This window comes from Myotis myotis, unplaced genomic scaffold, assembly GCF_014108235.1.
Source record: "Myotis myotis isolate mMyoMyo1 unplaced genomic scaffold, mMyoMyo1.p scaffold_m19_p_18, whole genome shotgun sequence".
NCBI classification, from domain to species: domain Eukaryota; kingdom Metazoa; phylum Chordata; class Mammalia; order Chiroptera; family Vespertilionidae; genus Myotis; species Myotis myotis.
Genome location: NW_023416322.1, coordinates 9,024,500 through 9,037,656, shown reverse-complemented (window position 1 = coordinate 9,037,656; position 13,157 = coordinate 9,024,500). Strand labels below are relative to the sequence as shown.

Below are 13,157 nucleotides of genomic sequence, written 5' to 3'. Positions count from 1 at the left end.
CCTTGTTTATCAGGTATACATATATACGTGTACATAGCAGTAAGAAAAACATTTATGTCCTGGCCAGGTAGCTCAGTTGGTTAGAGCATCCTGATATGTCCAAGTTTTGGGTTCAATCCTTGGTCAGGACACATACAAAAAATCAATCAGTGAATATATAAATAAGTGGAACAATAAGTCCATGTTTCTCTCCCCCACCCCCTTCCTCTCTCTTTCTAAAATCAATTAATAAAAACAAAAAAATATATATGAAGTCTTTTGGATGAGATGGGAATTTGTTGAGAAATTTTTTTCAGAGATATAGTTCTAATTGTTTTAGGAAAAAGAAATGTGTATGCTAATATCTTGGAAAGTCCTACATTTTTATTATCTTAATTAGAATTTTTTTTTCTACAGAAATAGGAAGGTCGTTGATTATTCACAGTTTCAGGAATCTGATGATGCTGGTAAGTTTTGTGATTTCAATAAATTATGAGTTGAACCCTAGTAGTGGAAGAATCACTAGTTTATGTACTTTATATAAGGCTTTTGGAATAAGTTTTTAATTTTTCATATTTAGACTATTTATGTATCTAAATTACATTAAGATCTGTGCCACCCAAAATAAACCTTGAACTTGCATGGATTTTAAGTTTTCCTTAGTAAATTACTCATGTAAACATTGAATAATTTTTTCTTGGTTTTGCAGTCCAAAGTTTAAGTGTGCAATAATTCTCATGCAGTGTTTATTTTATTAGTTAATGTATCCTGCTATAATCCCATTTTAAACTTGTACCTTTTAATAGAGAGTATTTTCGTTTTTGTGTAATAAAGTAAGATGAGAGTATTTTGTGAAACAACTTTGATTTGTGAACTGACTCATTATAGAATGAGTAGTGTATCTTAAATCTTAGCCAGAACAGGTTTCTATAGAATATGATGTTTCTGCCCTGACCGGTTTGGCTCAGTGGATAGAGCATCGGCCTGCAGACTGAAAGGTCCCAGGTTCGATTCCGGTCAAGGGCATGTAACTTGGTTGCAGGCACATCCCCAGTGGGAGGTGTGCAGGAGGCAGCTGATCAATGTCTCTCTCTCTCTCATCGATGTTTCTAGCTCTCTCTCTCTCTCTCTCTCTCTCTCTCTCTCTCTCTCCTTTCCTCTCTGTAAAAAATCAATAAAAATATATTTTAAAAGAATAAGATGTTTCTAATTTTATTATTTTCCAGATGCATCTACTATTTTTTTCTTTTTTAAAATCTAATTTTACTTTATATAAAGATAATATGTGCACTTTGGGAAAACTTAAAAAATGCATAAGGAAGAGTTTTTTTTTGTTTGTTTGTTTTTAAAAACCCCACATAATCCAGCCTCTCAGGGAATACTAACATTTACACCTTTGTACACCATAAGTGTCTATAGACGCAAGCGAGATAAAAGCGTTTTTGGATGCGTGGCAGTTAACTAGTTATTAAATGCTTGCTGAATGTTTGCATTTATAAATTTAATCCCAGAACAATGCTATTAAAATAGGATATATATTACTGTTTCCATTTTGCAGATATCGCAACTGAAGCAAAGATATTACTCAAGATCCATTAGCCAGCAAATGGCCATTTTAACCATTTGTTGAAAAAGGTTTTGACTTTTTCCGCTTAAATGTTTTTATTGATATTTGAGAGAGAGGAAGGAAGAGGGAGAGATAGAGACATGGATAAGAGAGAAAAATTATTGACCGGCTGCCTCCTGCCATTGAACCATGCTTGCTGGGGATTGATCCAGCAACCCAGGCATCGTATCCTGACCAGGAATCGATCGAACCAGAGACCTGTTGGATGGGTCAATGCTCAACCACTGAGCCACACCGACCCCTTTAAAAATCTAGTTGAAGTCTTGCTGTGGGATTTTTGGGTTCTCTCCCTTTACCATATCACCCTTACTTATTATACCACCCCTACTTAGTATTTGCCTCCTGTTATTAGAAGTTACTTGAAAAATTCCTATTAATGGTTTTATGATATTCCATAATGGAATTTATAATGTAGCCAACTTTTTAATAATTGCTGAAGCTCCGTGTATAATGATGTAGTAAACACATTTGGAAATAATAACCTTTTAAGGTGGGGTAATTTTCTTTAATAGGGTTTTTGAAACTGAAGTTATTTTGCATAAATAAGTGGAACAACAAACCGATGGTTCTCTCTCCCTTTCTTCCACTCTCTCTAAGATCAAAATTTTAAAAATATTTTTATTGATTTCAGAGAGGAAGGGAGGGAGGGATGGAAACATCAATGATGAAAGAGAATCATTGATTGGCTGCCTCCTGCATGCCCCCTACTGGGGATTAAGCCTGCAACCCATGCATGTGCCCTAATTGGGAATAGAACTGTGACCTCCTGATTATAAGTCAACACTCAATCACTGAGCCATGCCAGTTGGGCTAAATCACATTTTTTTAAAAAGGAAGAAATTGGAGGTATTTTTCTTAAGTGCCAGAGTATACTATACTTACTACTTTAATTTGAAAGTAATTTACTTGATAGCAGGAATTGTATTAGCATTGTAGAATCATGGGTTCTTTACATTCTAAAATGCTTATATTACTATAATAGTTTTCAAATAAATATAAAGGTATGGGAAAATCTTTAATAAAAAGGGTAAGATATACAAATGATGAGATATTTGGCTAAGGATATATTAAAACATACACATGAGGACTAGAGGGTAATATACAGAAATGGAAATGATAAGGTGGTGAGACTGGGAAAGAAGAATTTTATTTATTTTTAAAATATGTGTGTGTGTGTGTGTGTATGTTTTTTAAATTGATTTCAGAGAGGAAGGGAGAGAGAGATAGAAACATTAATGATGAAGAGAATCATTGATCAGCTGCCTCCTTCATGGCCTACACCAGGGTTTGGGCCCTCAATCTGGGCATGTGAACCGTGAACTTCTGGTTCATTGATCTACGCTCAACCACTGAGCCACACCTGCCAGGCTATTTTATTTTTTAATGAAAAAATAATTATTTGGAAAATCTTGCCCCTCATTATTTAAATAGCATGAGAGATAATTATCTAAGAAAATGCAGTGGTAATTTCTACATGTACAAATCATAATATAGTTTATTGATTTTTGAAAAATGCTGTGTAGATGAAGATTATGGAAGAGATTCGGGTCCTCCAGCTAAGAAAATTCGATCATCTCCACGAGAAGCTAAAAATAAAAGGCGATCTGGAAAGAATTCACAGGAAGATAGGTAAAGCATTGTTTTTTTGTTTTGTTTTTGGCAAGAAGCATTGTTAATTTGTTCCTGATTACTCTGTCAGCCACTCTGATAGGGTAATTTCTGATCTCTAAATTTGGAGAATCTTCATTTCTTTTGGGAAGGCACTTGCGGGTTCGCTTAATATTATTTTTGCATATTTTATCTTAACTTAGGCAGGGCTTCTGTCTAGACATTGACACGTGGCTTGTTTGAACTCAATCTGGAATCCAAGGTGGTCTCCGGGAATGTCTACATTTAGACCTCTGAACATAGCAGAAAGATTGTTTTAAGTATATAATTTGTTACCTAAGGTTAGTATTGACATTTTCATTGTAGTAATAGCAAAGAATGAGTGACCTTTCACATTCAGCCACAAATCACTGGTAGAATCATAACTAAAGCTTACAGAATTTAAAGTGTATATAGCCTGCCGAGTTTTACTGACTATAATCCTCCTTTATTTAGATAATATAATAATTTGGGACAGTTTCCCTTCCCTTAGTTTTATAAATGAGTTCAGATGAGTTGTAATTTTAACTAAAATTGCGTGATGAGACCAGGATGCTGTAGCTTTCTCCTCTGTTCTTATAAGTATACACATACATTCGCATACTCACTGTGGCAAGAATTCCTTGATGATGGTGATGATGATAGCTACCGTTTATGATTGTCATGTGTTAGTCTCTATTATGTGCTAATTTATATTTATTATCATTTAATTTTCACAACACCTCTAATTAGGCAAAGTAATATTAACACATTGTTTGCGGGTAGTTTTTATTGCGCGCTAACAGGTGGCGCGGGCCATTTTTGCTAATTTTTTGCGCAAATGGCAACGTTCAGTAAAATTACGATAACTTTAGTTTACGTATTTATACGTTACCCACATTCTACCGCTAGTTTATAAAAAATGTATTAATATGTGTCCCGCGCTCTACTACACTGGTAGAACGTATAAATACGTAAAACGTGTAAACACGTTTCCCGCATACAATGTGTTAACTTAAGCGGGGTTCAATGATTTGTCCAAGGTTACCCAGCAAATGGGCCAACAAAGGGTTTTGTTTGTTTAGTTTTTGTTTTTGGACCAACAGGTTTTGAAACCATGTTTATTGGACTCCGGAGTCTATTTTTTAACCTAGTTATTCAAAGATATTTACCGTCAAGCCTAAAGTCACTATAATAAAGCCATAGGCAGAATTCTTCCCATTCTGAATTTACAGGATGCTAAATTTGCAAGAATAACGATACTATGTATATACATTTACCTAGTATTTTATGTTTGTTTGCATTGCTAACATCTAATATTTTCTTTTCTGGAGAATTTCAGAAATTTGATTTTGAGGAAAAATAAGACAGTTGCACTGCGGGGAAACAAGTCTTCCATAGTTTCATAGTATATCTCTCTAATCCTGTTTTATGTGGCAGCCTAATTTAGAGCTATCTTTTATTATATATATATATTTTTTTTAAATTATTTTTTTATTGATTTTTTACAGAGAGGAAGGGAGAGTGATAGAGAGTTAGAAATATCAATGAGAGAGAAACACCGATCAGCTGCCTCCTGCACACTCGCCACTGGGGATGTGCCCGCAACCAAGGTACATGCCCTTGACCGGAATCGAACTTGGGACCCTTCAGTCCGCAGGACGACGCTCTATCCACTGAGCCAAACCGGTTAGGGCTATCTTTTATTATATTGATTGTATTTCTCCAAAGGAATAAGCTTTTTTCTTTTAAAATACATTTTTATTGATTTCAAAGGGGAAGGGAGAGATAGAGATAGAAACATCAGTGATGAGAGAGAACCATTGATTGGCTGCCTCCTGCACACCACTGCTGGAGATCGAACCCGTAACCCCAACATATGCCCTTGACTGGAATCAAACCCAGGACCCTTCAGTCCGCAGGCCAATGCTCTATCCACTGAGCCAAACCAGCGGGAGCTGAGCTTTTTTGCAGCCTGTTACTATGTCCCTTCGATGTAATTAATATATAGCCTAAATTTTTTTTGTTGTTGTAGTCATTTAGTATTCTCTCCAATGTCAGGAGTGGTTGAAATAAATACAGGTCTGATTGCCATTTGTATTAAGTGACTTATATGTTTATTCCCTAGGACTATATATATATATTTTAAAATATATTTTTATTGATTTCAGAGAAGAAGGGAGGAGAGAGAGAAACATCAGTGATGAGAGAGAATCATTGATTGGCTACCTCCTGCATGCCCCACACTGGGGATTGAGCCCACAACCTGGGCATGTGCCCTTGACTAGAATTGAACCCGGGACCCTTCAGTCCACAAGTCAACACTTTATCCACTGAGCCCAACTGGGTAGGGCCCCTCAGACCATATTGTGTTGATTTTTCTATTGGTCTCTACGTAAAAGTTTAGCTTTTACTTGGCTTTGCTGTAATGGGACTCAAGGATCAATGGTTTCTATAAACTCAATAATAAAAGAACTAGAGAAAAGTGACTTAATTATCGTTGTCATAGACTTGGAGATTAAATGCTTATTTTGCATAAAAACATTTATATAGAAAAATCACAGGTTTCAGAATTAGTGTTTCTTGGATCAGATTGCTTTAGTAAAGAAATATGTTTGTTTTTTCTCTTTGCTTAGGAATCTTGGGTTCGGTAGCTTGTCTTTTGAATGTGGTCTAGACTATGGGAAATATCAAAAGAGATTTGCAAGACCTGCTATTTAAGAAAGGAAAGCTTATGTATGACTTTTTGTCTTTGTCAGAATTTCTCATAGAATCATAAAATTTCAGCACTGTAGAGTACCGAGTGATTTTCCTGAGATCATAAAACTAGTTAATGACAAAGACAGGACACTAAAACCCATATTCCTGAGCTAAAATTTGTGAGGACATAAAATGTGCATTTTTGTGACTTTAAAATTGTTTTATAAAACTTTTCACTGAGCTTTTTTAAAAATCCTCACCAGACGATATCTTTTTATTGATTTTAGAGAGAGAGGGAAGGGACAGAAAGTGAAACATCGAGATACATCAGTCATATTCTCTCTCTCTCTCTCTCTCTCTCTCTCCCATTTTTTTTTGGGAGGCAACCTAATTTTTGGAGGCCTTGCTTTGGCAAGGCTAAAAAAAGGTGGGGGGGGAGATACGTCAGTTGCCTCCGTATGTGCCCCAGCCAGAAATCGAACCCACAACCTTTGGGTGTATGGGACGATGCTCCAACCAACTGAACCACCTGGCCTGGGCTCTTTGTACTTTGCAATTTTTAATTTTATTTTGCAGTGATCTTGAGCTCACTTTTATTTTCTCCAGGATACAAGGCAGACCCATGTGCTCATGTTTCTGATGTATAGAAATATTAGAGGCAAAAAATATATATAGTTAATATTTTGTTTTAGATAAATATTAAGGCATATTATAATTTATATAAAATTGTATTTTTATATTCTTCCTCTAATAACAGAATTTTTGTTTGTTTTTGTGTTAATCCTCACTCAAGGATATTTTTCCATTATTTTTAAGGAGAGTAGAAGAGAGAGGGAAAGACAGAGAGAAACATTGATGTAAGAGAAACACATCAATTGGTTGCCTCTTGCACGAGTCCCAACCAGGGCCCAGACCAGGGAGCAGCCTGCAATCAAGGTACGTGCCCTTGATCGGAATTGAACCCAGGACCTTTTGGTCCACAGGCCAAGCTCTGTCCACTGAGCCAAACTGGCTAGGGCACAACAGAATTTTTTTATTAAATATTTTTTGAACTAGGCATTATCTACAGGTGAAAGATTTTCAGCCTGTGTTGAGATGCTTTCCTTTTTCTCTTTGGGTTTTTGGAAACTATTTTCCGAAAGTAGATAAAAATTGTGCTTACCAGCATCCCTGTAAAGTAGGGAAATAATGGAAACTCCTTAGCATCGTTTTAATTTTATATATAAAGGAGGTTTTCTTCAGTGTTTTTAAGTCAGATACCAGAGATCTATATTCACTTAGATTTTGATCTAATAACTTAAATGTCTTATTCCTTCCCCTTGTAGTGAAGACTCAGAAGAAAAAGATGTGAAGACCAAGAAGGATGATTCTCACTCAGCAGGTAATAAATAGTATTTCTTTTTATGTACTTATTTAGTGGACATTTTAGTAAGTAGTTTTATAGTGATGCCTGGCATTGTTGTAAATATTGGCATTACAAAGATGCTTCCGTCTCTGAAGAGCTCATAGTGATTTTTCAATCCGGGTGGCTTATTAGAGTCACCTGTGAAGGTGTGGTTTTTTTGTTTTTGGGGGGTATGGGGCGTTGATCCTTACAGCATCCTCTGCTCGCAGAATAAAATCACACTTGACCACGTGCATTTATTTTCTTTTGGGCTTTGTGTTTTCTAGCAGATATTCTCCTAATCAGAGCTAGTTTGCATTGGCTTTTTTAAGGTAGTTGTCAAACACAACTCTTAGATCAGTGCATCATAATTTTGATATTGCAGAGGACAGTGAGGATGAAAAGGAAGATCATAAAAATGTGCGCCAGCAACGGCAGGCAGCCTCTAAAGCAGCTTCTAAACAGAGAGAGATGCTCTTGGAAGATGTGGGCAGTGAAGAAGAACAGGAAGAAGAGGACGAGGCACAGTTCCAGGAGAGTGCGTAATGTTGGCTTGTTGCTTTGGTCATGATTGCAGTATGTGATCTTGATTATTTTGGGGTGGGGGGTGGGGGGATGCTAGATGTTACAAATAGTCCCTTAAATGACTCACTGTTAGATGAGATGATGGTCTTTGATATCTGTTGATTTTGTAAAGGTTCAAAGATTATCATGACTGCTGTCCATTGTTTGTATTCAAATACTTAATAAACAGTTGTTAGAATAATAGTTCCATGTGGAATAATGGCAGGTGTTGTGATTAAGATTTGCATTTTGGCCTGGTGGAGAAGGGTGTAGACCTCCTCCCCTGACAAAAAGTGTTAATAACAGAATTCAGATGTTTCACAGGTTACTCAGATGAATAGTTTTCTTGTTTCATTTATTCATAGTTGGACCAAACACACTAAGTTGATTCCATTTCATTTCCCTGGTCTCTGTATGGGAATGATATAATTGCCAAAAGTTACTGGATGGCTTCAGTTTTCATTCAGATTAAGTTTTATCCCTTCCTGTTTTCAGCCTACTCTCCAAATCAGTCATGTATCCCTCATGTGGTGCTAAACCCAATTTACAGATGGGGCCAGTGACAACTCCAACCAAACTGGTAGTATAGCTGTAAATAGAGTCCAAGAGTGTTTGACTCCCAGATCCCATCCTCCAGTCATTCTTAGCGTTCTCTCCCTTTGTTCACTTGGAAGGATATATACATTAAGTTGGACGTTGAAATTCTTCTTTCCTCTCAGAAGATTCCGGCAGCGATGAAGATTTTCTAATGGAAGACGACGATGATAGTGACTATGGCAGTTCAAAAAAGAAAAACAAAAAGATGGTTAAGAAGTCCAAACCTGAGAGAAAAGAAAAGAAAATGCCCAAACCCAGGCTAAAGGCTACAGGTGAGGTCTGCAGAATTAAATTAAATTATTGCTTTGAAAAATTTCATGAGCTAATAAACTTTCTCTACAGAAATTCTTCATTAAGGCTTGACATTGGCTACATAGTTAATTAAGAATAAATGAATTGGGAAAGGATTCTGTTTTCTACTCCTAGAAGTGTCATTTATTAATAAGGACTCCAGACTCTCGAAGAGTCTGGTGACTTAGCCCTGTTCATATGTATATATGTATGTGTGTGTGTGTGTGTGTGTATTATTGATTTCAGAGAGGAAGGGATAGAGAGAGAGAAACATCAACGATGAGAGAGAATCATTGATCAGCTGTTTCCTGCATGCCTCCCGCTGGGGACTGAGCCCACAACCTGGGCATGTGCCCTGACCGGGAATTGAACTGTGACCTCCTGGTTCATAGGTTGAGGCTCAACCACTAAGGTGTGCCACTAAGGGCTGGGCTTAGCCCTGTTCTTTAACAATGGCTGAACATAAGCAAGATTTAGGAATGACCTATATGTGTCAGGCACAGTGTTAGAAATACTGCGTCAACACAGCTATTACTGCCCTTTTTCCCACCAGTATCCCAACTCCAGCAGCTAGTAAAGACTTGAAATTGTGGAAATGTACATCTACAGTAATTCATTTAAGTTCTGTGTTTTGATCCTACACCATCCTCTGTGCTCCCAAAATAAAACCACAGTTGACCACATATTTATGTTCCTTGAGGCCTTGCGGTTTCTGGCAAATGTTCTAATCAGAGCTAGTTTATTACTAAACCAGAAAGCTAAATTTGCTTTTTTTTTTTTTTAACTTCTATTTTGTTGAGAATATGATTATGAGCTTTTGCTTTGTTTTCTAATGTTGTTATTTTTTAATCCTCACCTGAGGACATGCTTAGAGAAAGGGGGGAATATCGAGAGAGAAACCCTGATTGGTTGCCTTTTACTTGCTTCCTGACTAGGAATCGAACCAGCAACCCTTCAATGCATGGGACAACACAGAACCAACTGAGCCACCCCAGCCAGGCTAGATTTACTTTTTTTTTATTCTGGCTAATAGAACTGGTGATTTTTAAACCTTTTACTCATCACTTCTTACCGTTGGGATTTCTGGACTTATCAAAAGTTACTTAATAGCTTCAGTTTCTACTCAGGTTATCATAATCTTCTTAGCCCACTTTTTAAACTTAAGCACCATTTAGTTCACAAGCCACTAAGGATGATGTATAGCAAGCATATGAAACTCAAAGGCTAACACGGGCCAAATAAACAAGGTTTAAGTTTATATGGGCTGCAAAAAAACAAAAAGCTTCAATTTTCATAGAAGCTTAGGTTTATTTCGATAGAGACCATGCTGAATACAAAGGGCTGAAATAAATGAGTAATAGTTAACATAAAATGATAGAACATCTTAATAAAAATTAATACTTTTTCTTTTTCTTTTTTTTTTTTTAAATATATTTTATTGATTTTTTACAGAGAGGAAGGGAGAGAGATAGAGAGTTAGAAACATCGATGAGAGAGAAACATCGATCAGCTGCCTCCTGCACATCTCCTATTGGGGACGTGCCCACAACCAACGTACATGCCCTTGACCGGAATCGAACCTGGGACCTTTCAGTCCGCAGGCCGACGCTCTATCCACTGAGCCAAACCAGTTTCGGCAATACTTTTTCTTGAACACTAACTTACCAGACACTGAATAACTGCACAAATTAATAAGCATCATGCAAATAAATCTATTTTTCTTGTTCTCCGAAAGCGAAATATTTCCTTATTGCACACACCAAACACGTCAGTCCAAGACTAATGACATGGCAGTCGGCTGCGAAAATATTTGCTGCTAGTATTAGTGGAGAGAAATGGTGCACTTGCGCATAAGGCACCTAAGGGAAATCAATGCAACATGATTATAGTAATCAGTCATTAGCAAACGTAGTTTGTTATTAATAATTATGTGTAACAGGATATTAAAAAATTAAGTTATGGAATTTTTATTAAAACGTTTCTTACATACCATTATATTGGCTGGGCTGCAAAAATATTCGTTGTGAACCCCGCGAGTTTGACATGCTTGATGTACGGTATCCTGTATATTATAAGCATTACTGCTAACATAACATTATAGTGCTGGTAAAAGTATTGGAAACCAGCAAGTTGGGAGTGTTGTCTTTATAGATCTTATTCTTGTAGATTGTCTTGTTTCTAGCTAGTTTTTATAAAGATATTTTCTTCTCTTCCCTTCCCAAAATTGGTGTTTTTCTTCTCAGTGACGCCAAGTCCTGTGAAAGGCAAAGGGAAAGTGGGTCGCCCCACAGCTTCAAAGGTATCAAAGGAAAAGACTCCTTCTCCCAAAGAAGAAGATGAGGAGCCGGAAAGCCCTCCAGAGAAGAAAGCCGCTGCCAGCCCTCCGCCCGAGAAGTCTGGGGATGAAGGGTCCGAAGATGAAGCCCAATCTGGGGAGGATTAAAAGTGATGGTGGTTTGGGAGAGATTTTATTTAAAAAAAGAAAAGAAAAAAAAAAGGAAAAAGGGGGGGCAAAAAAGAAAACTACATAAGATAGAACATGGTTTTGGCTATGGCTTTGACTCATGGGCTTTCAGTGCTTCTTTCCCTTTTGTTGAAAATAACTTCCTCTTTTTTTAATTTTTTTTTTAAAGAAAATCTTTGTATGCTTAATTTACCTTTTTGTCTATTGGTCTTTTCTTTTCTACCACCCTCTTCTCTCTCCCTTTTTCAATGAAAGCCATGTCAAATTAATCACTGGATTGACTGCTTCATCTTTTTATTTTTAAAGGATGGTATACCACAGTTGTAAAGCAATAAGATTTGAGATGAACACTATGGAAATGTCGCTTTTTGCTAAACAGTAGCAAGTTGAACAGTAATCAAAAAACATAGAAGGATTTTAGTTAAAAATGATTGCTTCTTTCTCTACTTGGACTTAAAAAAAATCAGTTGTCATCTAATACAAGTTTATTTTTTACCTTGCGGGAAGGGCAGGGAGTGGGTAACCTGGCCTTGTGTAGAGTGTGGGTTTTTTTTTAAATTTCATCACTTGTTATCTCAAAGAGATTCAGAGCCAGTGATCCTTTTATTCTACTACAAAAAAGAAAAGGAAAAAACAAGGAGCGCCAAAACTTAAATCACGCTTAATTTCCTATTTTACTCTCCAATGGTTCATGTTTTAAAATATATATGTATCCTGTTTCTTGGATAAATTTTTACCAAGGGTAAAAAAAAACACAAAACCTAGAATTTAACTGGCAAGATCTATATATCATAGTGGATTTCTTCTCAAACTGACAATGTTTAGTTATAAGCAAATAAACTACCGGTTAATGTGAAACTTGTTCACAAAGACTTGAGATTTTTTTTTCCTTTATGAAAACAATTGAAATTCTTTTATGCCATAAATGTGTGTGCATTCAGATTCCATGAACTGTGCTCTGTTTTTATTTGCGGATAGAACTTTTCTTTTTCATACACTTATCTTCCCATTTCTTCATAGAACCATGGTATGAAGTGCATCTCTCGGCTTCCTGCTACCATGTAGGATGCCACTGCAGACCCACCCCGAGTGCCTACCAGCCCTGCTGGAGGACATGATTTCTCCTGGCTCTGTCTTCACCTACTTCACGTCCTGTGTTTGATGGGAGTGTGTTAAGTGGTGCTCCCACGCGTTTAATTTGCTTTTTTTCTTTTTACTGGTGTGTCTGCTTGCTGCTCATGTTGCTTGTTTGGAGTGTAAGGGGTTCCGCAGGGCTAGAGAAAGCATGCATTCAGGAGACCTGCGTGCGGTTAACCGACTTGACATGCCTTATGAAAGCAGTCAGGAGATAGACCTGTGCGTTCCATCCTCCACATCCTGATACCATGAGCTTCTGGAAGGAAGGGTTAGGGGCCTTAGTGTGCTGAGAAGTGGAAAATTAGTGAAATTTAACCTCTGCCTTTTTATCTAGATTTGCTTCCTCAGTATTTTACTTATGCAATTTTCTTTCTTTTAATTACAGCATATTTTACTCTCGGACAACATAGCTTTCTTACAGATGTTCCTAGAACAAAAGGTTATTTAAGGAATAGTTTTACTCTGATTATTAAGACACTTTAAGAAGTATTCTTTGTGATTTAAAAAAAAAAACATCACCTAGTGACAGTCGCTTCGCTGTTGCACTGTGTGTTAAAGAATGAATTTGAAGATTTTAGTACTTGGCCAAAAATGCAAAGCTTGAATATAAATAGCAGTTGGATTGTTATCTAAAGGTTATTCTGTTTGCTTTAGTGGGTTTGTTTAGGTACCCAATTTTAACAAGGTGTGTGTTCTTCTAGCAAGAGACCTCTCAGTGTTTCCACCATGCACTTCTATACTTAGGGGTTTATAACTTTGTCTTACATTCCTAGTAACATTTGGGCTTT

General features: G+C 36.7%; 1 protein-coding gene across 2 annotated transcripts in view; it reads left to right on the top strand.

The window, feature by feature from the left end:
- NUCKS1 (nuclear casein kinase and cyclin dependent kinase substrate 1) overlaps nt 1-12,177 on the top strand; it is a 28,063-nt gene extending 15,886 nt beyond the window's left edge. For both annotated transcript variants that reach the window (XM_036342338.1, XM_036342337.1), the window contains exons 2-7: nt 397-446; nt 3,130-3,235; nt 7,258-7,313; nt 7,702-7,854; nt 8,600-8,749; nt 11,012-12,177. In XM_036342338.1, the coding sequence (XP_036198231.1) occupies nt 397-446; nt 3,130-3,235; nt 7,258-7,313; nt 7,702-7,854; nt 8,600-8,749; nt 11,012-11,211 (715 nt within the window). In that variant the 3' untranslated portion in view covers nt 11,212-12,177. The remainder of the gene's footprint in view (nt 1-396; nt 447-3,129; nt 3,236-7,257; nt 7,314-7,701; nt 7,855-8,599; nt 8,750-11,011) is intronic.
- Nucleotides 12,178-13,157: the final 980 nt, after the last annotated feature.